This window comes from Trachurus japonicus, chromosome 21, assembly GCF_045865225.1.
Source record: "Trachurus japonicus isolate A0001 chromosome 21, Traja_1.0".
Taxonomy (NCBI): domain Eukaryota; kingdom Metazoa; phylum Chordata; class Actinopteri; order Carangiformes; family Carangidae; genus Trachurus; species Trachurus japonicus.
In genome coordinates, this window is record NC_140927.1 from 35,088,319 (window position 1) to 35,115,071 (window position 26,753).

At 44.9% G+C, this 26,753-nt stretch overlaps 1 protein-coding gene across 1 annotated transcript in view; it reads left to right on the forward strand.

Moving 5' to 3' along the window:
• Positions 1-26,104, forward strand: part of LOC146965694 (ecto-NOX disulfide-thiol exchanger 1-like) — a 42,006-nt gene extending 15,902 nt beyond the window's left edge. The window contains exons 6-14 of the mRNA XM_085765571.1: positions 2,539-2,751; positions 5,797-5,903; positions 9,835-9,952; positions 11,421-11,626; positions 15,582-15,689; positions 17,252-17,308; positions 18,514-18,616; positions 22,824-22,909; positions 25,922-26,104. Of these exons, the coding sequence (XP_085621697.1) occupies positions 2,539-2,751; positions 5,797-5,903; positions 9,835-9,952; positions 11,421-11,626; positions 15,582-15,689; positions 17,252-17,308; positions 18,514-18,616; positions 22,824-22,909; positions 25,922-26,053 (1,130 nt within the window). The 3' untranslated portion in view covers positions 26,054-26,104. The remainder of the gene's footprint in view (positions 1-2,538; positions 2,752-5,796; positions 5,904-9,834; positions 9,953-11,420; positions 11,627-15,581; positions 15,690-17,251; positions 17,309-18,513; positions 18,617-22,823; positions 22,910-25,921) is intronic.
• Positions 26,105-26,753: the final 649 nt, after the last annotated feature.

Below are 26,753 nucleotides of genomic sequence, written 5' to 3' on the forward strand. Positions count from 1 at the left end.
CTGGAGCTGAGTTAACTCTTTAACGACACAGTGAAACGAGTTCTCCTGAAACCCAGACCACCTTCTCCTCCACCTACAGCACGGTAGCTTCATTAGTCACCTGTTGCCAGGCAACGCATTTCAACATCACAGTGAGTCAGGTGAAACTGTTTCACCGAGACGAAGAGAAAGAAGAAACAGAGAAACAAAGACAGTGTTTGTTCTCAGACTGACGAGTTAGACCATCATGCATTGCAGCCTGTCCACTGTAGGTAGGTTTACTGCAGTGGAGGAGATGAAGGAGTTGACATGGATGTGAAGGAGATGTGGAGGTTTAGGAGTTTATTTTTTATTTTAATGTTTATTTAACAGGGACGATACATACAACATTGCCACAGAAAATGGAAAATGTGATGCATACAAGACGTCTGGTTTCAGCTACTTTGGCAAGGCAAGGCAAGGCAATTGCAAGTGTTGTATTGACAATGACTTGAGAGAAATTAATGTTCACATTCCTGCTGCTGCTTAAGCCAATGTTTAACTTTAACACTAAACCTATTTAGTTCTGTTTGGGATTTCATTTCTGATGGTAAAGAATTCCATAGGTGTGTATCTGCCTTGCACTGAGAGGGATGACATGGAGGTGATGGATGTGTCCTCACCTGTAGATAAACAGCTGTTTCTATAATATAACCTCCTTTACTCTTTAAGCAGCAGCAGCAGCAGCTCATCTCTTCCTGTCTCCTCCTCCTCCATGTTGTTGTATTGAACGCCCCCCCCCCCCTCCACCTGCTGCATAAACAAGCTGTTTCCTGTCTGTTTTGTGTCTGAGGCAGCGTTTGAATTCTTCTCCTCTAACAGCGGAGGAATAAACTCCATTCTTCCTGAGTGGGGTGCGTTCAGCAGCCTCATTGTGTTGGCTCTAATGTGACTGTAATCTGCTGCTGCGTGTGAATGGGGCTTTATCAGAGCGGGGAAAGTGTCTTCTTACAGGTTGTGTTGCAGCGGGTATTGAGCTCATTAAATGCTCTCTAATTCACTCTGTTCTGCCGTCGTCCGTGACGCCGCCGCCGCCGCCGCCGCCGCCGCTGCCGCTGCTCCCGCCACCGTTCAATTATTATTTAAATGGGGGGAGGCCCGCCGAGGCGCCACGCTCTTTATGACTGAGACCGAGGGTTTTGGTTGAAAAGTCGAAAATCAAAAATGCCTTTTGTGCTCGGTGGCTGTGATGTTAAGTCACGGAGGCGTGAGCAGCGAACGCCCCACAGGAGGGTTGAATCCTCTCTGTTTGTTTAACTGAACGTTAGAGGAGGAGACGAGTCAGTCTGAAGGTCTGCATGGATGGAGGAGAGTTTATGTCATTGGATGTTTGTCGCTTAAATGCACCGTGGGAATCGTAGTCGACTCCCCCTGAGAGGTTTTTATGTTCACAGATTTGTGACCTTCATCGTCACAGAACCAGAAACTTTAAGTTTAATGTCGAACTGTGAGGAACTTTGATAAGGACGGCATGTTTTCACGAGAATCAAACTGATCAAATACACCCGTCAGCCAATCAGCACCAAGCATGTGGAGGCCAAGAGCTAATCCAGCTGTTGATTGGCTGCTCTTCACACAACATGTCTGTGTTAGGGTTAGACCTGAATAAAAAATAAAAACTCAAGTCTAATTGTTGTGAGTTGGATCATTAAAGTGTGTAATAATTGTCCAGGTTTATTGGTAAAATCTGAATCTACTACCCATGAATATATCTGTATAAGTGTATAATTGCTATAAAATCAAAGGGTCTTGCTTTAGAAAGCGTCGCCATCTTGCACCGCCATGTTTGTACGGCAGCCTGAATCCAGCCAATCAGAGAGCACATTTCAAGAGCTTCAAGGGACAACGAGGAGTTTCTCCATCGGCAGAACGAAAAATTCCGCGACAATAAAAAAGTCTGATATTAATGTGGATGAATCTCCGTTACCACTTGTTAAAGGCTCCATTTTAGATAAATCTATGGTTTTGTCTCTATGGTTATTTTGTTATTATTAGTGGTGGTGGAAATGCTGGGCGAGCCGACCAGCGTTTCTTTACTTTCGGTTTCGTGGCGAGTCATGAGAATAACGCCGCCGTATGAATCTCCGTTTATGGTGGGAACTACGACGGTATGTGATCGTCTTCCAACCTCTGACTTTAATTCTTGATGAATGAAAACATGAGTCTGTCTTGCGCCGGTAAAAGAATTTCACGGTGCGCGGAGGCTCTTAAATGTAGTGTGAAAACACTTCGCTTTAACAAAACTCCTCGTTGTCCCTTTAACATGTTTATTGAGGATGTAAAGTTGGCAATTTTACTGTAACATGGGGGTCTATGGAGAATGCTGCTTTCTGACACCAGCCCCCAGAGGAAGCCCAGGGGATTGTAGTTTTTTGAACGCGGAAGTGACTTCACTTCTCAGACCGACAACTGCCCCCTTGGTTTTACCTCCATTTTACACACTGGACCTTTAATCATCAAAGTCAATGTATCTCTGCTGTTAACCCTGTTGTTTTCCTGTGTGACCTCTCTGACTCCCAGACGACCACATGTTCAGCGAGGCCACGGCGGTGCTGCTGACGTGGATCGACCGCGGCGAGGTGAACCGCCGCACCGCCAACCACTTCTACTCCATGATCCAGTCGGCCAACGGCCACGTGCGGCGGCTGATGGGCGAGAAGGCGCAGCACGAGGAGGAGATGGAGCGCGCCAAGGAGCTGTTCAAGAACGCCCTGCTGGCCATCCTCACCCAGTGTAAGCACTAAGCAGCACTCACCGTTAAACACGCTTCTTCACACAGGAGCGACGCACGTTTCCATGGAGACGGAGACCATCGATCATTGTGATAAGTGTCAGATCAGGTGAGAAGGTTTAATCAGACTTAAGGACTCAGTGAGTGAGGACGCTGCTGGACAACGACGATAGAAACAGTAGAGACAGAGAAGCTGGTCTGACCAGTCCAGATGTCTCAGTGAGGAGACAGAGAGGAGACGAAGCTCAACAACGACACACAGAGTTCACAGGAGCTATGAGGGGTCAGGTGAGTACGGGTCTGGTCTCAGTCTGGACTCAGTCTGGACTCAGTCCGGTCTGGACTCGCATTGGCTCAATGGAAGCGCCTCCTGGTGGAGGAATATGGGTATTGCAAAAGCGCCCAAGAACTGACATCTCTGCATTGTTGGTGAATGAGCAAGTGTGGTATTTTCAATAATTTAAGGACATTTATAGATCACCCACGTTAATAGCATCATTGAGGATCCTTTACAGATAAACATTAACACATAGGCCAGTAAAAAACAACAAACAAAAAAAAAACTGTTGTCTACATTAATGTTTCAATCTACATTTTATAATAAACTAATTATAAGTATAATTTGATATGACCAAGACACCTAAAAACAAAAACACGGCCGTTTTCATCAATTTACAAACAAGTTAGCAACACACATACATTGGAGTGAATGGGTTTTCTGGGCGCTTTTGCAATACCCATATCCTGCCACTAGGGGCGCAAAACCCTTACCATGGGAGTCAATGGTGGTGTCGTTACTCTCTTTTACAGTGCTCTAGTCTAGACTCAGTCTGGTCTGGACTCAGTCTGGTCTCAGGTCTGGTCTTAGTCTGGTCTCCGGATGTCTTGACCTTTGAACTTTGACTTGTTTTCACAATGAAAATGTTTGATGAGTGAAGTGAGCGACACTTTGAACGGCAGCATGAGACCAGAGTTCCTCCCATCAGGACCGACTCTGGTAGGACCTGGTCCACTCTGGACTCGTGCTGCCGTCATCAGTCCTGTGGAGGGAGGCTGCAGGTGATGTAAGTACAGAGCAGAGGACAGGAGAGAGCAGCTGATCACTGACCCGTCCAGACAGAACATCAACCTGCTGTGGTGCTACAGGTCTGGTTCTGTAGGTCGTAGTTTTGTTCCAGTCTCAGTCCTGGTCCACTTTGGTGGAAGCACTGCAGGTTCCCCTCAACGTTCCTCTCACAGAAACACATGAGGTTCTCTCTGACTATTTCACTAACGTCACATAAAGTTTGACTTTGAATTTGACTCATGTCAAGATGGTTTTTGACAGGATTCTGCTTTGTTTCTTCTGCAGATTAAAGTTTAAGTTTCTCCACAAGAGTTTGTTACTGCTCATCCAGGCTCCATGGCGTCAGCTGCTCAGTTGCCCCGACTCCGGTCCAACTCCGGTCCAACTCCGGTCCAACTCTAGCCTCGTAAACCAGCCTCTCACGGAAATGCATTTCATTTCATTTCTCAGAGAGTCTGGCCTCATTCCCCCTGTAAGCGTTTGGGGTGAGCAGGAGTAGTAGCGTTGACAGACAACCCCATTCAGCCAATCAGCAAGGGACGGGGCTTTGCACCAGTTGGTCTGTGTCAATCACAGCGGCGACACTGATTGGCTCGGCCTTCTGAGGGCTTCAGGCCAAATGCTTACAGCGGGGATGAGGCCAGACTCTCCGTCAAAATGAAATGAAATGCATTTCCGCGAGAGGCTGGTTTACGAGGCTAGTCCAACTCCGGCCTTACCTTGCCCTGACTCTGGCATTACTCTGGTCTTTCCCTGCCATGACTCCGGCCTTTATCTGGCATTACCATGGCCTTACCCTGTCCTGTCTCTGGCCTTACTCTGTCCTGTCTCTGGCCTTACCTTGACCTTACACTGGCCTTACCTTGTCCTGACTCTGGCCTTACCCTGTCCTTACCCTGGCCTTACCTTGTCCTGACTCTGGCCTTACCCTGTCCTTACTCTGGCCTTACCTTGTCCTGTCTCTGGCCTTACCTTGTCCTGACTCTGGCCTTACCCTGTCCTTACTCTGGCCTTACCTTGTCCTTACACTGGCCTTACCTTGTCCTGACTCTGGCCTTACCTTGTCCTGTCTCTGGCCTTACCTTGTCCTGTCTCTGGCCTTACCTTGTCCTTACACTGGCCTTACCTTGTCCTGACTCTGGCCTTACTTTGTCCTTATTCTGGCCTTACCTTGTCCTTACTCTGGCCTTAACCTGTCATGTGTCTGTCTTTACCCTGTCATGCCTCTGGCCTTACCCAGTCATGTCTCTGTCCTTACCCTGTCCCTACTCTGGCCTTACCCAGTCCTGACTCTTAATTTTTAAAACATTATAAACGTTTGGAGGTTCCCGGTAGTCCTGTTTTCGGTTTCCCTTTTCTTTCACTTAGGTTTAGTGATTGGTTAGGTAGTCTTAGTTTCGGGGGAGAACACTGGGTACGACGGCCGCTGGCTGGCTCAGTGTTCCTCTCTCTTTTGTTTGTTTTGGCCGGGAACAATCCAACCCATTCGGTTTGTTGCTTTCTTGAGTATTTGTTTGTTTTGAATCAATGAACTTTTGTTATTATTTGGTGGCAACAGTTGTTTCCGATGTTTTCTTTGATGTGTTTCGGGCCGTACGAACCATTCATTTGAGGTCCGTAACAATAAACAATAGAACAATGTTCTGACATTATTCTCTCATTTTGTTTTATGGTTTTTCACATTCCGTCTGCAAATGTGTTGTTTTCATATGTAGCTGTGGGCGACAGAGTAAGACATGACAATATGGAGTTCGACCTGAGCACATGACAACACCTCTCGGCCCCCAACACACACACACCGACACACACCTGTGGTCAGTGTGTCTCTCTCCTGTCTGCTGCTCCAGCCTCAGTCAGTGCTGCAATGCTACATAAACAGCTTGTTTTGTCTTGACCCTCCTCCCCCATCCCTCCTCCTCCTCCTCTTCCTCCCCTTCCTCTTCCTCCCCCTCCTCCTCTTCTTCCTTGTTCACCCCCAAAGTCGAGCAGATCACCGGCGTTTTCTCCGCCGCCACCAGGCAAAAGGCGTGGGACCATTTCTCAAAAGCACAGCGCAAGAACATAGACATTTGGCGCAAACAGTGTGAGGTTGGTAAAGCCTTCTTCTTTTTCTACCCCCCCCATACCCCCAAAATCCCCCCTCCCAGAGACTCTCTCCTCCTCTCTGCTGTCAGGAGACACAGTGACAGACGAGCTGTTGTAGTCAGTGGCCCTGCTGTTGTTTTTCTGGATCACACACACACACACACACACACACACACACACACACACACACACACACACACACACTCTGCTAGTCTTCCCTGCAGCGGAGATGTACAGATCTGACGCCTCCTCCTCCAAAGAGTGAGGCGCTGCTGCTATGGCAACAGTGATTGTCAGGGTTAAGCTTCTGATCAATTATTAATATCCCGAGTCAAATCTAGAAAACAAAACAAGTGTTTTCTAAGGCAGGGAGGGGCATGTGGGGGGGGGGCACATTGTCATCTCAGGCGACAGTCAAGGCCGCACAGCAACAACACACAGTGGATTATATTATGGCAAGCAGATTTAACATTTAAAAGCTAAGTTTGACTCTCCGGAATTAACATTGTAGATATCAACAACGTCTTTCTGACTGGTCCTAACTACATTTTGAATAGTTGAATTTTTTATTCAAGATATCTGTAATTCAGTTTTGCCTCTAGTCAAAAAGAACATTTCAGATCCACAACTACATTCTTCCTATCCACAATTGTGATTTCAGATATCCACAACTACGTTCTTCCTAGGACAAATGACATCACTTTAACCATTCATGTGTATGGGGTTTGTCATTACAGATATCTACAGTTCAGTTGCAGATATCCACTATGTGAATTACAGATATCTGTAACTTACGACTAGTACTAATTCCAGTTTAAGATATCTACAATTTGATTCTGACTAGTCATAATTCCAGTTACAGATATCTACAACGTCATTTCACCTGGTCAAAAAAAAGGGACATGTAGATATCTTTAATTGAGGTGAATTAAATATATCTTGAACTGGAATTATGACTAGTCAGAATCAAATTGCAGATATCTCAAACTGGAATTAGTACTAGTCGTAATTCAGTTACAGATATCTGTAATTCACATGGATATCTGCAACTGAATTGTAGATATCTGTAATGACAAACCCCATACACATGAATGGTTAAAGTGACATCATTTGTCCTAGGAAGAACGTAGTTGTGGATATCTGAAATGACAATTGTGGATAGGAAGAATGTAGTTGCAGATATCTGAAATGTTCTTTTTGAAACTGAATTACAGTTATCTACAACACATATCCAGTCTGGCTTTTAAATGTTAAAATGGCTTGCCATAGTGGATTGGAGCTGTGTGTGAGTGTGCGTGTGTGTGAGTGAGTGTGAAGCACAGTTCATGTTATTGCCACAGTCCCGCGGTGTGAAAGCCCCTCCCCTAACGGCTAGTATCCATGGTAAGTCTATGTACTCATGTCTCTATAGCAACAGCCCTGGGTTGTGCTGCTGAGTGTGTGTGTGTGTGTGTGTGTGTGTGTATGTGGAGACGCCGGCGGAGCTGCAGAGACGGGACATTACTCTGTCAGACGAGACGTGTTGCTGTGAAACCATCACAGCTGACAAATGAAGAGATAATGGATATGGCAGCAGCCATAACGAGATGTGATTAGGCTGCAGCCGGCGGACGCTCCGTCCCTCTGCTCCCGTCTCCGCACACGGTCACGGAGGAAGCAACAGGAAGTGTGATGTCACCCAGCTTTAAAAAGAAATGACCACTCACATCTGAAACAACTCATAGACCAATCAAAGATTAATCAGCCACTATCGTTAAAGCTCCATATGGTGTAAAGGTAGATGTTTGTATTAAAGCTCCTTCAGTATAAAGGTAGATGTTTGTGTTAAAGCTCCATATGGTATAAAGGTAGATGTTTGTATTAAAGCTCCTTCAGTATAAAGGTAGATGTTTGTGTTAAAGCTCCATATGGTATAAAGGTAGATGTTTGTATTAAAGCTCCTTCAGTATAAAGGTAGATGTTTGTGTTAAAGCTCCATATGGTATAAAGGTAGATGTTTGTATTAAAGCTCCTTCAGTATAAAGGTAGATGTCCACAGGGTATCCACGGGGTCTAAAATTTGAAAATCTAAATTTTAGGCCTTAAAATGTCTTAAATTTGTTGAATTATTGTGTTCAAATCTTAAATAATTTTAGACAGCTCTTAAATTTTCTTATGCCCACCACTCACTCGCATTTGCCCCTAAAAAAATACATGTGCGAACCGGGAAAATCACACACAAAAAAAATCGCTACCGCAAATGCTCAATAAAATGCTCCTGCAACACTTCATTGTGCTTTATTGAATGTATTTTCAACTACAAACAAGTCTAACACGCAACTTATATACTGTATTTCAATCAATTTCTAATTTTGTGACTCCGCATTTCTTTTGTACATTTTTCATTTGTCATGATAGGTCTTAAATTTCATCCATAATGGTCTTAAAAAGGTCTTAAAAAGTCTTAGATTTGAGCTGGTGAAACCTGCAGAGACCCTGGTCCATGTGTAGTGTGATTATAAAGCAGCTCTAGGTTCTATATTAATACTGTGAAAGTATCAAAGCCTCAGTCCACAGAGAAATGCACACAGCCTGTATTCAGAAACTGAGCCTTAAAACCAGCCGTCAGGACTTCCTGTCACTTTGTGATGTCACAACTAAGCCCCGCCCCCTCACCACCACCTGGACCCACCATCCAACAACTTTGCAGGATTTTAGTTTCTCTGAGTGTTTTATTCTGAAATCTGCTCTGTTTTTAATTGGATCACTTTAGAAAACAGTCAGCCAATCAGAAGAGAGGCCCAGAGCCTCCTCCTCTCTTCTGATTGGCTGACACCGACCTGTTGCTACTAGAGCTCCAGAGAGAAGCTGAGAGAGGAAACATGGAGCAAAAATAGATCTATAGATATTGATGCCCTTGTAAACAACAAGGCTGCAGAATTTTAAACGTCGGGTATTTCATTTTATGTCTCTTTTTTTTTTTTTTTTTAGACAAAATGATTCATTGATTATTTAGAACGAGCTTCCTGGCAGCAGAGAAACACTCAACATTAAAGGGATAGTTCACCCAAAATTGAAATTTACAGGGGGTCTCGGCGTAGCAGTTCATGTCCTTATAACGGTTGCAAATGGACACCAACTGTCTTCGTAACAAAAAGACACACCAAAAAACATCCAGATACCTCCATGCTGCTCGTATGTAATGTCCGTCTTGTATTGAAGCCCTGAAATGCAGAATTGTCCCGAAAAAATTTGAATAAGTCTATATTTCAAGCTTGTTTTTTAGCGGAAGCTCCTCTTCCTGGTTCGTCCAAATTCGACGAACCGGGAAGCTTCCGCTACAAACAAGCTTGAAATATAGACTTATTTAATTTTATTTTTATTTTAAATTTTTTCATACGAGCATCATGGAGGTATTTGGATGTTTTCTGGTGTGTCTTTTTGTTACGAAGACAGTTGGTATCCATTTGCAACCGTTATATGGACATGCACTGCTACGCCAAGACCCCCTGTAACTCAGAGAAGCCACGGAGGACTCTGAAACTTCTCCCAGCCCTTAGTCCACATGAGGGGGAGGAGATCATGAGGGACATTTGACTTTTGGGTGAACTATCCCCTTAACACCATGTCTGGCTGTGTATGTATTTTTTAATATAAAGTCTGTTCTCCGAGGCTCCAGAGGCAGAATGTGAGCGTCACCTCGACTGAGAACAGAAACGTTGGTTTCATGTTCTGAGCTGATAAACTGGAACCTCACACAGCCCCGGGCCGGTTCACTGCAAACAGTTAAAAAACCATTTTGCATGATCCCCACATTTTACACCCCACTACCCCACGGTAAATATGGCTCCGTACTCGTGCTCGATGAGCTGTGTGTGTGTGTGTGAGTCTGTAGGTGTGTGTTTTATCTCTGAGGACACTGTCACTGTGTGTGTGTTGTGTTGTGGTGTTTCAGGAGCTGAGGAACGCTCACAGCGAGGAGATCATGGGCATCAGACGAGAGGAGGAGATGGAGATGTCGGACGACGACCTGGACGAGAATCCCTGCAAGAGGATCCGTATGGAGGAGAACGGTACGACACAACAACATGGCCGACAACAGACGTAACATACACACTGCAAAAACTCAAACTCTTACCAAGAATATTTGTCTTATTTCTAGTCAAAACAAATCTCATTCTACTTAAAATAAGACTCATCACATTAAAAGCAGCTTGTTTTTAGACACTTTTTACTTCTGTCAAGCAGATTTTCACTTGAAATAAGTAGAAAAATCTGATAGTGGAGCAAGTTTTTCTTTCTTATTACAAGCACAAAAAGCTTCCTTTCACTGGCAGATTTTTCTACTTATTTCAAGTGAAAATTAGTTTGAAACAAGTGAAAATGATCTAAAAACAAGTTCATTTTTAGGTGATGAGTCTTATTTTAAGAGGAAAGAGATTAGTTTAGACTAGAAATGAGACATTTTGACAAGAAATAAGACAAAAATGTTTGGAAAGATTTTGAGTTTTTGCAGTGCAGGACGTTGACATTTCCCGGATTTGATCGGATCGGATTTTTGATGATCCTGTCTTTGTGCTTGTGCATGTAAACATCGTAATTTCAGAGGAATTTGTTTTTGCTACCTGGAGAACTCCGAAAGAAAACGGTGGCATGTTTAGTTTTTTAGTTTTTTATTTGCACAGCAGAAGACCAGAGTTTGCGTTATTCGAGCTGTACTTTTATTTTGAAAGGGGTCTGGCTGCAGACTCCGGGTCACAGAGAAGAGACTAAAGCTGCGTTCACACCGGACCTTTTGTTTTTCGAACAAGCGATGAGTTTACACCAGTATCCTGGTTTCTGAACTCTGCGCCTGTGATGTTTATTTAACACAAATTGCAACGATTTTGAAGTCTGCCTCTGCGGGTTTGACGCTGTTAATGCAAACAAGTCGCTCTGTCGCTCGAGATGAGAAATCCCAACTCTCCAGCCGTCAGTCGCTCGTCGCTCAGCTCTGATTGGCTGCCGTAATCCCGGTGGTGCCGGTGTAAACAGAGACACATGGCAGTGGGCATGACGTCATCAAAGCGAAAATGTGAGTCTGTGGCTCTGTGACAAATTGACGAGCGACTGCAGCTGAGTGACGCAGCAGTTTTTCAGAGCGATTCGAGCGACAGCGACAAAAATAAAAGGTCCAGTGTGAACGCAGCTTAACAGGAGATGGAGAAAGGAGTTTTCCACAGAGGTTTTTTAATTCTCAGTTTCCATTTACAAACACGTCAAATTAAATAAATAATGGAAAATGGATAACGATTCGTTTTCCGATTTTCGTTTTGTATTACTGTATCAAAGATAAAACGGGAAACGGTTCATTTTCCATTTTGGTTTTGTTAGTGCAAATAAAGGGGGACGTGAATAACCAGGTTTCTCAATGTTGATGTAAACACAGTGAGTCAGTTAAAATCAACTCGAGGCTGAAAACAACTTTAACTTGATGAATCCTCAAATAAACAAGCTTCTCTCTGTGTGTGTGTGTGTGTGTGTGTGTGTGTGTGTGTGTAGGAGTGTGTGAGCAGACGGCGTCGCTGCGGGAGGAGAACGACTCGCTCCGCTGGCAGCTGGACTCGTACCGGAGCGAGGTGGAGCTGATGAGGAAGGAGCAGAGCCGGCCCGGTCGCCACGACGACGACGCACACGCACACAGACACACACACAGTCCAGAGGCTCAGATCCAGCTGCTGCAGCAGAGCATGGTCAGCATGCAGCAGGTAGGCTGCCATGACGACCACCACTCTTCATCCTCCTCATCCTCCTCCTCCTCCTCCTTCTCCTCTTAGTCTTGTTATTCCTCTTCCTCTTCTTCCTACTCTTCCTCCTCTCTCCTCCTTCTCTTCCTCCTCCTCTCTCCTCTCTCTCCTCCTCCTCCTCTTCCTCCTCATCCTCTTTCCTCTTCCTCCTCCTCCTCTCTCCTCCTCCTCCTTCTCCTCCTCCTCTTCCACCTCCTCCTCTTCCTTCTCCCCCTGCTCTTCAACGTCTTCCTCCTCTCCATCCTCCTCTCTCCTCCCCCTCCTCTTCCTTTTCCTCCTCCTCCTCTTTATCTTCCTCCTCCTCTCTCCTCCTCTTCCTCCTCTTCCTCCTCCTCCTCTCTCCTCTTCCTCCTCTCTTCCCTTCTCCTCCTCTTCCTCCCCTACTCCTCCTCCTCTTCCCTCCTCCTCTTATCAGTTTCTGAGGTTCAGACTGAGCTGCTCCACAGCCGCCATCTTGTCCGTCCCTGACTCCGCCCCCTCACCCAGAAGGAGGAGGTAGATTGTGTCGTCTAATGAGTCAGTTAACCAATCACAGAGAGGTCCGTCAAAGAGGCTCCGCCCCCTCGGCCCTCTACACCTGTATTAGTGGTTTCACACCGCCACGGTTCTGGTTCTGGCACTGGTTCTGGTTCTGGAGTCTCAGAACCTCGGTGCTGTCTGGAGAACCAGCAGCTTTCACACCAGTTAGTGGAACCAAAGTGGGAGGACGTCATTCCACGTCACACAGGCGGAAGTAACCACAGCAACGGCTCTTTCCGAAACAGCAAACTACCGTACTACTTACTTTTAATATTTTTTCATGCGAGAAAGTAACTGTTAAGATCCCAAATATACGGCCAGTTTATCCAAATGAAGTTTGCTCCGATGTTTTTCAGAGAAGTGAAGCTCCACAGCGACCGGGACATCACAGAGACAGCAGCCGGTCTGCAGAGCTGCTCGGCCGGCCAACCTCCGTCGTCATCCCGGGGGAGAAAACCATCGCTAATTAACTTACCCGCAGGTTTTTAGAGGTTTACCACCGGCTGGTTAAATTATTTTTAGAAGATAAATGTTGGTCTCATTGATGACATTTAACAATTGTGGCAGTAGCATTATTTGTTTGAATGAAAAGTGTAGCTTCCTGTGTGGACAGAGCAGCGCTGCCTCGGGGCTCTGGAGCCTACGGACACAAACCACCACATTTACAAAAATAAATAAATGTTTTACAATGAACCGATCAGTCCGCATTAAGTTTTATTTTACTAAGCTACTGTATATAACATGGTTATGGTTTCCAGCTGCTTTCCTGCTTGTCTTAAGTGACTCACGCCCACTGATGATGTCACGGTTCGCAAGGAAAAATCAACTATTTTTTGGTTTCACTGCAAACCGACTTTTCAGGTTCTGAACCAATTATTTTTTCAGTCTGAACACGCCGGCTGGTTCAAAGTTGCGTTCGGGAACCAGAACCGTGCCGGTGCCCTGCCAGTGTGAAACCGCTATATTATATGTTGTGGTTAATAAACAGGAAGTGGAGACTGACTCACTCTAGTGGTCAGGAGAGGAACTGCAGCCGCTACAATCCATCGTACAGATCTACGTTGTTTTCACAATATAATTTAATCATAATTTTTATTTATAGTGAGTTGATATTTACAGAACCTGTTTTATTTGACTCCGTCTGAACCGAGGGAACAGGTGACACAAACAGGGAGCGACAGCAGCGGCGTGACGTTTCCCCCACGCTGTGACACACTCACACCCGGCCAGAGAGAGTGTGTGTGTGTGTGTGTGTGTGTGTCTCTGTGTGTGTGTGTGTGTCGTCTCGTTTTATCGGCGCTGTCACTTCAGATAGAGAGAGACAGGAAGTCGAGTCGAGTCAGGCGAAGTCGCCGTGCTGCTGCTTCTCTATGGGATCAGTGTGTGAGCAAGGGATTATTATGGGATGTCGACGCTGCTGACACACACACTGTTGTTGTTGTTTTTGTGTTTGATTGATTGAGGGGAAGCAAAGTGGAGTCGACTCCCTGCTGATGAAACCACACACACACACACACACACACACACACACACACACTAGGGGTTGCATGACTTCACATTTTTTAAAGTCGACTCTAATGTTGTGAAAGTCGAGTCGACGTCGACTAGTCGCTGATGACGTCATTCATATTTTTCCCATCATAACTAAAATCACAGGAGGAGGGAAATGCTCTGCAACAATCTGTATTCACTGACAGAAACTAGTACAGAACAGCAGCTTTAGAAACAACAAGCTGTAAACCAGTTTGTTTGTTTTGTAACACACTCCTATACAAGTGCAAAAGATAATACTGTAGCTACTGTCTGTTAAACAATTATGGAGGAAAACGACACACAGGCCTCGTCACCATCACAGTCCTGTCAGTCACAGTTTTTGTTTTTCAATCCTGGTTGGTTGTTGATATACACTGCAAAAAGTCAAATATTTTACCAAGAATATTATATAGCTATATATTTCTAGTCAAAACAAATCTCATTCTACTTAAAATAAGACTCATCACATTAAAAAGTAGCTTGTTTTTAGACACTTTTTACTTCTTTCAAGCAGATTTTCACTTGAAATAAGTAGAAAAATCTGATAGTGGAGCAAGTTTTTCTTTCTTATTACAAACACAAAAAACTTACTTTCACTGTCAGATTTTTCTACTTATTTCAAGTGAAAATTAGTTTGAAACAAGTGAAAATGATCTAAAAACAAGTTCATTTTTAGGTGATGAGTCTTATTTTAAGTGGAAAGAGATTAGTTTTGACTAGAAATGAGACATTTTGACAAGAAATAAGACAAATATTCTTGGAAAGATTTTGAGTTTTTGCAGTGTGAGCTGAGTTTTTTCTTTTTCTTTTTAAATTACTGGCTTATTCGGCTGCTGTGGTGCGCAAGTATTTTGTTTTTTTTCAATGAAAAGCGATGCGCTAGTGTTACTGCTACTTTTTTTTCCCATCAACGATCCGTGGAGCGATCACGGATCAACACTGATCCGTTGCACCACGACTGGCTCTACGTCCTCACCTTGGACACTCTCATCTAGAATAACATTAATAACCAAGTTCACCAAGGACGTGAATTCAGCAATTTAAAGCAGAAGTAAGCAGAATATTTGTATTAATCTAAGTCTTAAATAGTTGTATCTTCCGACAGCAATCACTTCTATAGAGTGTTTGGACTGAAACACGGGTCTGTCAGTCACTCTGCTCTGCTCTGAGCCCAGGAGAAAACTTTCCTTGTATCCTACAAGTTTTATCCAATGAGGAGAGAGAACGGCATAAAGGGGCAGTCCTCTCTGTGTGTGCAGCCAGGGGATGCGTGTGAATGTGGTGACGTCAGCTGACAGGAAGTTAGCCAAAACCACCGGATCGCTTACTTCTGCTTTAAATCAATTAGGGTGAGGGATTGTTTTCATTCAGCGCATTCAGCTGTTGTTTCAAGCAGCTCTTCTCTTGTACTGTCACATGATCAGCAACTAGTCGACGTCAAGCTCAAAACATCTTTGTGGAGCAGTAAAGTTGACTAATCGACTAGTCTGTGCAACCACACACACACACACAGACACACACACATGCTGGGATGTTACCGACTCTTCCACCTCCGTTTTAAAATGTGCCACAGAAATAAACTCAGTGGGCGGAGTCACTGCCAAGATGGCGGCTGCAGCGGCGGTGGCGATGGGTGGATCAGCATCCGTCTCTGAGCTTCAGAAAGAAAAGTGGGCGGAGCCTCAGAGGTGGCGGCCATCTTTGTTTCCACTGTGCGCTCTGAAGGAGGAAGCCCCTCCCCCACCCGAAGCTCCTGATAAATCACCAGGAGCAACAACTAACACCTGTAGCTGTCGCCACGGAAACCTCTGTCTGTAAGATTAATGTGTGTGTGTGTGTGTGTGTGTGTGTGTGTGTGTTGCAGCAACTCCTGAGTCTGCAGGAGAAGCTGAGCAGTAAGGAGTTGGAGCTGGAGCAGGCCAGAGAGGAGCACCGCTACCTGGAGGGGGAGGTGCTCACCCTCAGAGACAAGGTGGGTAACCCCCCCACACACACACACACATATAGATCTATATATGACCAATGACACGGCAGCAGCAGAGCCACACGGCCGCCATCTTGAATCAGTCAACCTGAATTTTTTTTTTAATTCAAAGTCTGATTTTGATGCTGAAAAAATTCAAACTCAGGTGGGACAGAAGTTCTTCCATACTTCGGTAAGCTGATGCCGAGACGTAAGAAATACGTCGGTACCGTCTTTTTTTCGGTACCGTGAGAACTGGATACAACCTTGCCGTCGCCGCCGGGGGTGGGGGGTTCGCGGCCATTACTTTAAAAAATCCTACAGGAAACACTGCACATAATATTGTTTGCACTTGAAAAAATATTAGATTTTATTTTAACTTTTATAAATTTTAGTTTTAGTTTCCATTTGTGGAAGAAGAAGTTTATAAAAGCTCATGCTTACATCATGCATGTAAAGAGTTATAATAAAACATTTCAAAATGCATGTGCAAATAACAGTCTGTTGGTCCAGTCGTATATTTTGTCCTTGTAGTTTTCTTAAAATCTCGTCTCGTCTCGATCTCGTGAGGTGAGTGTATCGTCACACCCCTAGTTTTTAGTGCAGCTGACTGGATCACGTCGACTGCAGGTGTCGGTCTGTGGTCTGACTTAACTCGACTTGACTCCACGTTGTTTTTATTTTTGCTCTTTGAATTGTGGGAAATGAGGCCAGTCTTCCTCCAATCTGGGTCTATCGATTCAGCACTCGGCTGCTCGCTGCAGCTCAACACGAACAGAGGTCGGATAAAATATTAAATCTGATTTTACTTTGGTTTTGACATAATGCATCCGTCAATACGGCAGCTCCTGCAGGTAGAGGAGGAGGAGGAGGAGGAGGAGGAGAGAGGAGGAGGAGGAGGAGGAGGAGGAGGAGGAGGAGGAGGAGGAGGAGGAGGAGGAGGAGAGAGGAGGAGGAATTGGCCCATCACCATAATCCCTATAGTCATAGCAGTAGGTTCGTTACCTTTAATTGTCGGTGCAAGCTGTTTTTAGAACGGCGGAGCAGAGCCGCGAGCTGCTCAGAGCTACGCTACGGAGGCTCATTATGGGATTTCTTGGTTTCCCTCATTTCACTCATCAAATACACAATCCAACAACTCCACAACGCTCTGGTGGACAAGTTGTGAGCTGCACATTCACCACACTATGAGATAATAACACAACGTTACCACACAGAGTTGTTTTAGAGGGAAATACAGAGACTGATGATGAAAAACTGTCACTGAAGGCAACACGCAGCAGTGGTTTTGCATGAATTTCCCTCTAAAACTGGCAGCTTTCTAGAGTGGTCCAATGAAAACAGAGCAGAATTCAGAATAAAACAACCGAATAAGCTGCTGCAAAATTCAAATTCGCTTTTTCGGCATGAATGTTGCTAGAACTATGTCACCAAAGCATCAAGAATCAATGAAACAAAACAAATAACAAATATAAACAACAAATATAACTCACAGAATCAAATATATACAAAAAATATATACCTTTATACTGTATATTTATACTGTATACTCTCTCTCTGTTTCTCTGCAGCTGCTGAGTGGGGGGGCAGAGTCTGTGGAGGGAACCAATGGAGATCTACATGACAAGGTAACCAGGGTGAAACCATCAATCAATCAATATGTGATGATGATTGATCGCTCTCAGCTCTCGGTCACAGTAGTTTTACAGTGTTTTCACTCTGTCACTCTGTGGTTGTGTGTCTGGTACACAACTTTACTGACTCCCACAACCTCAGGGACACACACACACACACACACACACACACACATGAACTTTTAGCCCTGCAGCTGGTGAACTGGAAACAGACCGAGGTCGGATGGAGACGAAGATAAAACACTCAGAGTCTGAAAAACCTAGAAACTGTTCTGAGAGCAGCAGCATGATGCTCGTTACTAAAACATGAGTGTGTGTTCAGTGTGTACAGTGTGTGTGTGTGTGTGTGTGTTTACAGTAAGTGCTTGTTTGTCTATTTCCCTGTTTGTTTCTGTGGATCAGATACATAGAAACGATGATTCCTTTATTTATAGAGCAGAATAAATGTGTGTTACAGTGTTAGGGTCAGACTTGGCACCGCTGCTTTGCCTTCAGTGGTATCTATTCAGTATTTATCATGTTTTCTTGGTATTTTTTCCTGTCATTCTCTTTTTCAATGCTGTCCTACTTTTAGATCACGTTTCATTGGTCTTTACTCTGTTAGTTGTTCATCTGGTCTTCATGTGGTCTGATGTTGACTGTATGATTTAAAAAAAATGTCTTAATGGAAACAGGCAATGACATACAAATTTAGAAACATACAATGTAACACCACTGACACATAAAACAAAACAAAGCAGGACCAAACAGCACAGAAAAGAGCTAAAATAAAAAAAGAAATGATGTAAACATACAAAAATTTAAGTTACAGTCACTACTCAATATACATTTAATCAAACTTACATTTTTTCCACTTTTTTGTTATGCATTTCTACCTTGTCTTGATTTGTTGATTATTTTTTCCAAAAGAAATTGGCTTCACTCTTTATTTAAAAAAAAAAAATCTAAATCAAAATTCAGTTCCTTTTTGATTGGGCCTTAAATATAAATATTTTCCCCATAAGAATAACTGTGTTTACATCAAGAACCCCAACTAAATATTTAGTGGTGTAAATTTCAACCACAATCTGACATATGACATCTGGACAATTAGAAAATAAATGTACGCTGATGATGATCATTAATTGTTAATTAATGATTAATGATGGTGATTTTAATCTAACCTAAATGTGTGTGTGTGTGTGTGTGTTCCTTGACAGGGGCTGAACGGGTGTGTTCCTTCCCTGTACCACGGCCGAGAGCGGAGGAGTGAGGTCATCATGAGAGGGGGCGTGGCCTCAGAGAAGGAGGCGCTGCTTCTCGGTAAATATTTAAATATTCACTCATAAAACCTAATCAGTTATTTAGTTTCATTTTGTAGAATATTTAATGTTTTAAAAGTGAAAACTGAAACATTAAGTTAACATTAAGGAAACCACGATAACAAAGAGCGTCGACTTCCATTCAGATTCACATAGAGTTTTATGAACTGGTCACATTATAATTATATTTATTGATCACCAATAAACCTGAGGAGACGTCACATCAACAACAACATGAAGGAGCTCAGAGGAGCTGGTTGTTTCCACATCTGATCCCAGATCAGCCTCAGCTGCAGAACCAGGCTGGTGTGTGTGTGTGTGTGTGTGTGTGTGTGTGTGTGTGTGTGTGTGTGTGTGTGTGTGTGTGTGTGTGTGTGTGTGTGTGTGTTCAGGTGTGTGTGTGTGTGTACAGGAAGCTTCAGGCTGCTGGTTGGTGTGTAACCATAACAACCTCCTCTGTGACTCTGTAGCTGTCAGGTGTGTTGGACTCAGCTGTGGCTCGGTCCATGTGAACAGATCATCCAGATGTTAATGATGTGGCCTTGGATCAGTTTAGAGGAGACTTCATGTTTGTCAGACATGTAGAGTTAAGGCTTCTGTCTGTGTGGCTCTGTAGCATGATGACGTCATCGTTTCACTAAAGATCTGTTTTCGGCGTCCAGACGAAAACGCTGGGGCGGCGTTTTCAGATTTTGACGCTGAAACAATAAAATACTCAGGAGGATTCATTATAATTCGTATTAGTGTGGATGGGCTGGAATCATCCACACACACACACACACACACACTGAGTTAAGTCTCTAGATCAGGGCTAAACAATTATTTCTGGCCCATGCTCGAATTTTTAGATTTTTTAAAGGGACAACGAGGAGTTTCTCCAGCGGCAGAATGAAAAATTCTGCGACAATAAAAAAGTCTCATATTAATGTGGATGAATCTCCGTTACCACTTGTTAATGGTCCATTTTAGATAAATCTATGGTTTTGTCTCTATGGTTATTTTGTTATTATTAGTGGTGGTGGAAATGCTGGGCGAGCCGACCAGCGTTTCTTTACTTTCGGTTTCGTGGCGAGTCATGAGAATAACGCCGCCGTATGAATCTCCGTTTATGGTGGGAACTACGACGGTATGTGATCGTCTTCCAACCTCTGACTTTAATTCTTGATGAATGAAAACATGAGTCTGTCTTGCGCCGGTCAAAGAATTTCAGAGGCTCATAAATGTAGTGTGGAAACACTTCGCTTTAACAAAACTCCTCGTTGTCCCTTTAAATGATCATTATTTTCCCACTACCTACTTATAAAGGAGCTGTATGGATGTTCAGTAATTTCATCCACATAACAGTGAAACACAATAAACAATAGTGTAATTCATTTGCAGAATTGAATGTTTATTTTGCACAGTCATGTAATAGGCATATTTAATTTAATGCACTGCAACATGAATGTTTAGTTTTGGCCCCCGACCCTCCACCACGACTCATCTTTGGCCCTTCTTCACTGGGGAGTTTCTGGGCAGCCTGGTCTAGATGAAACCAGTCAGGACCGTGTGGCTGCAGGTCTTTGTTCAAAGCAGCAGCAGCAGACTGGCCTGATCTCAGTCTGCAGACAGCTGATTGGTCGAACCGTGTGCTGCACACAGACCTGCAGCAGCCTCACATCCCTATGGTTTAATGTGTCGTGTTGATTTGGACGTCTGGGAGCAGCCGCGGCCGTGTAGCGACTGCGGCTCAGACGCTGACCTCAGACCCACCGGCAGCTGCACTGAATCACCGCTGTCGTCCATGAATCGCGGCGGCGGCATCGAGCGGAGCGTGGACTGATGTGTTTTTGTGCTGAAGCTGCTGCGAGGTCCGGAGGCGAGCGGAGCGAGAGCAGCAGCAGCACATTAATCTCTCTTAGTGCAGCAGAGAAAATCCAGATATGAGGCAGAGAGGAGGCGCTCTGTCTTCCTCCGCCGGCCGCCCGAGGCTGCACTCAACAGAGACGTGTGGCTGCTGCTCACACACAGTCACACCAGCTTACCGTCCAGTCTCTCTCTCTCTGTGTGTGTGTGTGTGTGTGTTTAATATTGTCCTGAAATGCCCTGCTATTAAACAGTCTGATTAAAGTGAGGTGAGGTGCTCTCGTGCACAGACATCAGCCCGGTCTGTTTGTTCATGGAGTCGATGCAAAGACAAACAACTGAGATTAAAATGACAGGATTATTTCACTCAGTGATTAAATACATGCAGTAGTAGATGATGGAGATGATCAGTGGATGTTGCACCACATGAGGTCTGTATCTGTATGGAGGATACGGATCAATCACCCCGTTTACACCTGGCATTAACATGTGTTTTCAGTAATCAGATTACAGTCAGATAGAGTTTGACCACTTGACAGGTACAGGTGTAAATGGATTGTGATCCGATCGGCCAAACCACCTCTGAAGGTCGGGGACGCACTGTGACCACATTGAACATTCCCATTAATTAACGAGACTCGTTTGGGTCCGCCATAGTCTCTCACTCAAAGAAATATTGTTATTATGTTTTTAACAGAGTTTCACCATCGTTTTCGTTGAATTCTGTTTTTCAATGACAAGGCAATCTAATCTGATCTAATCATCTCTGTCAGCCAGCCTCTCTCGCGCTTGGGCTAAAAGTACAATGTTCAGATTTTCTCCTTATTTGTCTGAAATTTGTCCATTTTAGTGTCTAAATGTTCAGAAGAGATGTGTCTTGTGAAAAATTAGTTCAATATTTACTTCAGTGACTCCGGAGCGAAAGAATCAACCATAATCTGAGCTCACGTTCACTTCTCCCATTGGAGTCAATAGATTCAAGACCTGCTGCTGCTGCTGGTCTCCTAAAGGAGGTGGAGTCAAGGTCTGTCTGTTGGCCTCCTAAAGGGGGCGGAGTCACGGTCTGCTGGTCTCCTAAAGGGGGCGGAGTCACTGTCTGCCGGTCTCCTAAAGGGGGCGGAGTCACGGTCTGCTGGTCTCCTAAAGGGGGCAGAGCCACGGCCTGCTGGTCTCCTAAAAGGGGCGGAGTCAGGGTCTGCTGGTCTCCTGAAAGGGGCGGAGTCACGGTCTGCTGGTCTCCTAAAGGGGGCGGAGCCACGGTCTGCTGGTCTCCTAAAGGGGGCAGAGCCACGGCCTGCTGGTCTCCTAAAAGGGGCGGAGTCAGGGTCTGCTGGTCTCCTGAAAGGGGCGGAGTCACGGTCTGCTGGTCTCCTAAAGGGGGCGGAGTCGTTGTCTGCTGGTCTCCTAAAGGGGGCGGAGCTACGGTCTGCCGGTCTCCTAAAGGGGGCGGAGCCACGGTCTGCCGGTCTCCTAAAGGGGGCGGAGTCACGGCCTTCCGGTCTCCTAAAGGGGGCGGAGTCACTGTCTGCCGGTCTCCTAAAGGGGGCGGAGTCACGGTCTGCTGGTCTCCTAAAGGGGGCGGAGTCACTGTCTGCCGGTCTCCTAAAGGGGGCGGAGTCACGGTCTGCTGGTCTCCTAAAGGGGGAGGAGTCATGGAGAAACCCACGGGACACAGAGACAGGAAACTGATACGTCTTGGTTTCTAAACCATCTTTGTCTCTGCTCCACACAGGCCCCTCCTCTTTGACCATATATGGATTATATGTGAGTTAGGGGGCGGAGTCACAGAGGAGACGTCCATCTTTATTTACAGTGTGTGTGTGTGTGTGTGTGTGAGTGTGAACCAGTCGAGTGAAGCAGCAACTGAATATTTTCTGTTGAAGTGTTTAGTTTTTCTACGTTGTCGTCGCCCCCTGTTGGAAACACGTCTGTTTCTTGGATACAGTACTCACACACACACACACACACACACACACACAGTAGGCTACAGTTCTCCTCTGGTGCAGGGATTGAATCAAGTCCGTCTGTAATTGCCAACGTTTCGCCACATAAATCAAGGAAATAAATATCGGCTGTGTCGGGTCCCTGGGGAGGACGCCACCGCCCCTCCCCCTCCTCCCCCTTCTCTCCCTTCTCCCTTCCCCCTCCTCCCCCTTCTTTCTCCCCTCCTCCCCCCTCCACCTCTTGCAGGACCTCTCAGGAATAATGAGTGTGAGTGGTTTGTGCTGCTGTCAGCACCGTCCTGCTGTTTGTTTACTGTGCAGCAGAACTGCAGCTCAGATCCAGTCCAGCGAACTCTCTGAGCTCTGAATGCTGATGAAGACTCTGCTTCTTCTTCCTCTTCTCCTTCTTCCTCTCTGCAGGCATCATCTCCACCTTCCTCCACGTCCACCCGTTTGGGGCCAACCTGGAGTACCTGTGGTCCTACATCCAGAGGCTGGACTCGAAGGTAAAGCAGCTCCACCTCTCGTCCTGCGTCTCGTCCTGCTGCTCTCTGTGTTGAATCTTGAATCTTGACCTCCATCAGTCAGAGTCAGAGTCATTTATTTGCCATTTGCAGTAAAATCCGCACTGGAAAGCATTTGCGAGAGATTCAAACTTACGACATAGGACTGTGAAAAGAGACATAGATAGATACATTAACACATACATTAAACATAAAATGAGATAAGAAGGACACTACCCCCAGATGTAGGAAGAAAATATAATGTGCAAAACATTAACCCTAAATATACTAATAAGGAGAATAAAGAGCTTCTTAAAGTGCACTATAGATCAGTGGTTCTCAAACTTTTTTACATCAAGGACCCTAAATTCACACAAATTAGACCACGGACCCCCATTGGACAACATTTTGAAGCTAACGCCAGAAATACACAAATATTTGTCAATGTATGTTCAAATTAGGGCCAATGGCGTGAATTTTTGGAAACATTATAGAGAAATCTCTGGAAAAAACTGGTCAGATTTCTCCCAAAACAATGAAACATTTCTAGAAAAAAATGAAAAATAAAAATTCTACCAAAAAATAAAGTTAAAGGGACAACGAGGAGTTTTGGAAAAGCTAAGTGTTTCCACACTACATTTATGAGCCTCCGCACCGTGAAATTCTTTGACCGGCGCAAGACAGACTCATGTTTTCATTCATCAAGAATTAAAGTCAGAGGTTCGAAGACGATCACATACCGTCGTAGTTCCCACCATAAACGGAGATTCGGCGGCGTTATTCTCATGACTCGCTGTTACGCCCCAGTCCTCTGTTGGCCCAGAGGGGCATAACAAGGGACCCAACAATGACCCAAAATACAAAGACAAAGGCACTAACTTAACTAAAAGAGATTTAATACAAAAATATACAGATACAAACAAGTAGACAAACTAAAACAGAAAGCCATGATGGGAGGCAGGCAAGCCCAGCAGTCCCCAGCACTGCCCCCGCCCTCTGGTGTCAGCTGCAGGGTATTTAGCTCAGTGGACCAGGTGAGCCTCGTTTCGCTGATTGGGACCTGGGTGGAGCTGTGGGAGAACGAGGGGGAGAGAAAGACACAGACAAGGCCGAACCCCTTCCGGCCGTAACACCCCCTCCCTTAAGACAATGAATAAAACATCATGTTACATCAAAACACCATACTATTTATTCATTGCAATATCTAAATCTAATATTCTTTTTATCTATAAAAAAGGATGACTGAACCTGGCCTCAACACCAATAAACACATTTATCAAAAATAAACCCTGGGACTGCGGTCAGGACAACAAAAAGGTCAAAGTGGATCCAACAAGATCAAAATACAAAAAGGCCAACCAACACACTGCCACTCGATGTAAAGAGTGAGCAGCCAAACAGTAGCCATGCAAGTGGGTGCCACTCCCACCAGATAACTAAATGGCTACCACCATGAGGGAAACTACGAAACGAAGTAAACTTACTAAACACTGCAGGTGACCAAACACAAAATCGAGCACAGCCACAACCTAAAGGGTCACTCAAGTTGCTGTCTATCAACACACAAAGACCCGAACAAATTGAACTGCCACGACACAAAATGGCCACCAAGCAGTCTGCCATTAACCAACGGACACAGACCTTATAATTCACCAAGTCAACTCCATCACACAAAGATCCACTGATCTATGGAGAGACGCACACAAGGTCCAACGAAGCCACAACTAAGTAAACAGTAACATACACAAGTGACTCAACCGAAAAGTGGACTGCAACAGCACAACACAAGAGGTCACACAGTAGCCACTGCTACACAAAATGTTGCCAACTTACACCTAAGCTGCAACCGAACGACCCAACGAACGCACTGTGCAGGTACCACACAAAAAGTCACATCCCAAAAGTTACTGTTACTATTTTACACACAGAATCCAGACGAAACTAAAAGTAGAAGTAGAGTCAACCCACAAGAGATTGTGATATGCTGCTGTGCCACTCTGCTAAAGAGTGACGTTGTGGAGAGGCACCCTGTAATGTGGTTAACTATCTAGTCTTCAGTGGCTTCCCGGGAGGCTTCTTTAAACGTTGAACTCTGCGAGTGAACAATGGACCAAGGCAAGGCCCACTGCCACACAGAAAACGTACCCACACCCAGGTTTCACCACCAAAAATAAGAAAGGCAAAACAACAAAGTGGCAAGAGTCTCTCTCTGCCCGACGACTACCTTACAGGGAACTCTCAAGTAAACACAGACAGGCAATTAAATCACAAACCATCTTGAAAAGAAGACTAGACTACTACCTCACACAACAGCTACAAACCTTCACTTCACCTCATGGTTGTTCAGATCCCGGACACGAGCCCCCAATTGTTACGCCCCAGTCCTCTGTTGGCCCAGAGGGGCATAACAAGGGACCCAACAATGACCCAAAATACAAAGACAAAGGCACTAACTTAACTAAAAGAGATTTAATACAAAAATATACAGATACAAACAAGTAGACAAACTAAAACAGAAAGCCATGATGGGAGGCAGGCAAGCCCAGCAGTCCCCAGCACTGCCCCCGCCCTCTGGTGTCAGCTGCAGGGTATTTAGCTCAGTGGACCAGGTGAGCCTCGTTTCGCTGATTGGGACCTGGGTGGAGCTGTGGGAGAACGAGGGGGAGAGAAAGACACAGACAAGGCCGAACCCCTTCCGGCCGTAACACTCGCCACGAAACCGAAAGTAAAGAAACGCTGGTCGGCTCGCCCAGCATTTCCACCATCACTAATAATAACAAAATAACCATAGAGACAAAACCATAGATTTATCTAAAATGGACCATTAACAAGTGGTAACGTAGATTCATCCACATTAATATCAGACTTTTTTAACCAAACAGAAACTCTCCAGAAACCCTTAAAAAAAAAAAACTTCTAGAAAAAATGGGTAAGATTTCTAAAAAAAAAAAAAAAAGGTTTAAAGAAATTCTATAAAAAGTGGTATAGTAACATTTCTAACAATTCTCCCCTCAGGTGTCGGCCGGCGAGCTGGAGCGCCTCATGGTCCGACTGCCCACCATGTTCCGTCAGGAGCTGAGCGGCGTCGGAGCGACTCTGGAGAAGCGCTGGAAGTTCTGCGGCTTCGAGAGCCTCGGCTCGGCGTGACGCAGGGAGAACGCACACACGGCGCGGGAACACACGCCCACGTGACGCGGCTGCACGGCCTCGGACCTTCAGACCTGTGTGTGTGTGTGTGTGCGTTCTCTCCGTCCCCACGTCGCACCAGACACACTGCAGCACGGTGACCACGGCGACCACTTGGCTGGACGGTGGAGCCGACAGAAGAACCCACCGGTGAACACTTGTTCTGTGGAGGTGGTTCTGAACTGGGACTCGAACCTGGACCTGAACCTGAACCGGGACCTGGACCCGGTCCTCGTTGTCTCGTCGTTGGTGCGACTCACTGCAAAAACTCAAAATCTTACCAAGAATATTTGTCTTATTTCTAGTCAAAACGAATCTCTTTTCCACTTGAAATAAGACTCATCACCTAAAAATGAACTTGTTTTTAGATAATTTTCACTTGTTTCAAACTAATTTTTACTTGAAATAAGTAGAAAAATCTGATAGTGGAGCAAGTTTTTCTTCCTTATTACAAGCACAAAAAACTTGCTTTCACTGGCAGATTTTTCTACTTATTTCAAGTGAAAATTAGTTTGAAACAAGTGAAAATGATCTAAAAACAAGTTAATTTTTAGGTGATGAGTCTTATTTTAAGTGGAAAGAGATTAGTTTTGACTAGAAATGAGACATTTTGACAAGAAATAAGACAAATATTCTTGGAAAGATTTGGAGTTTTTGCAGT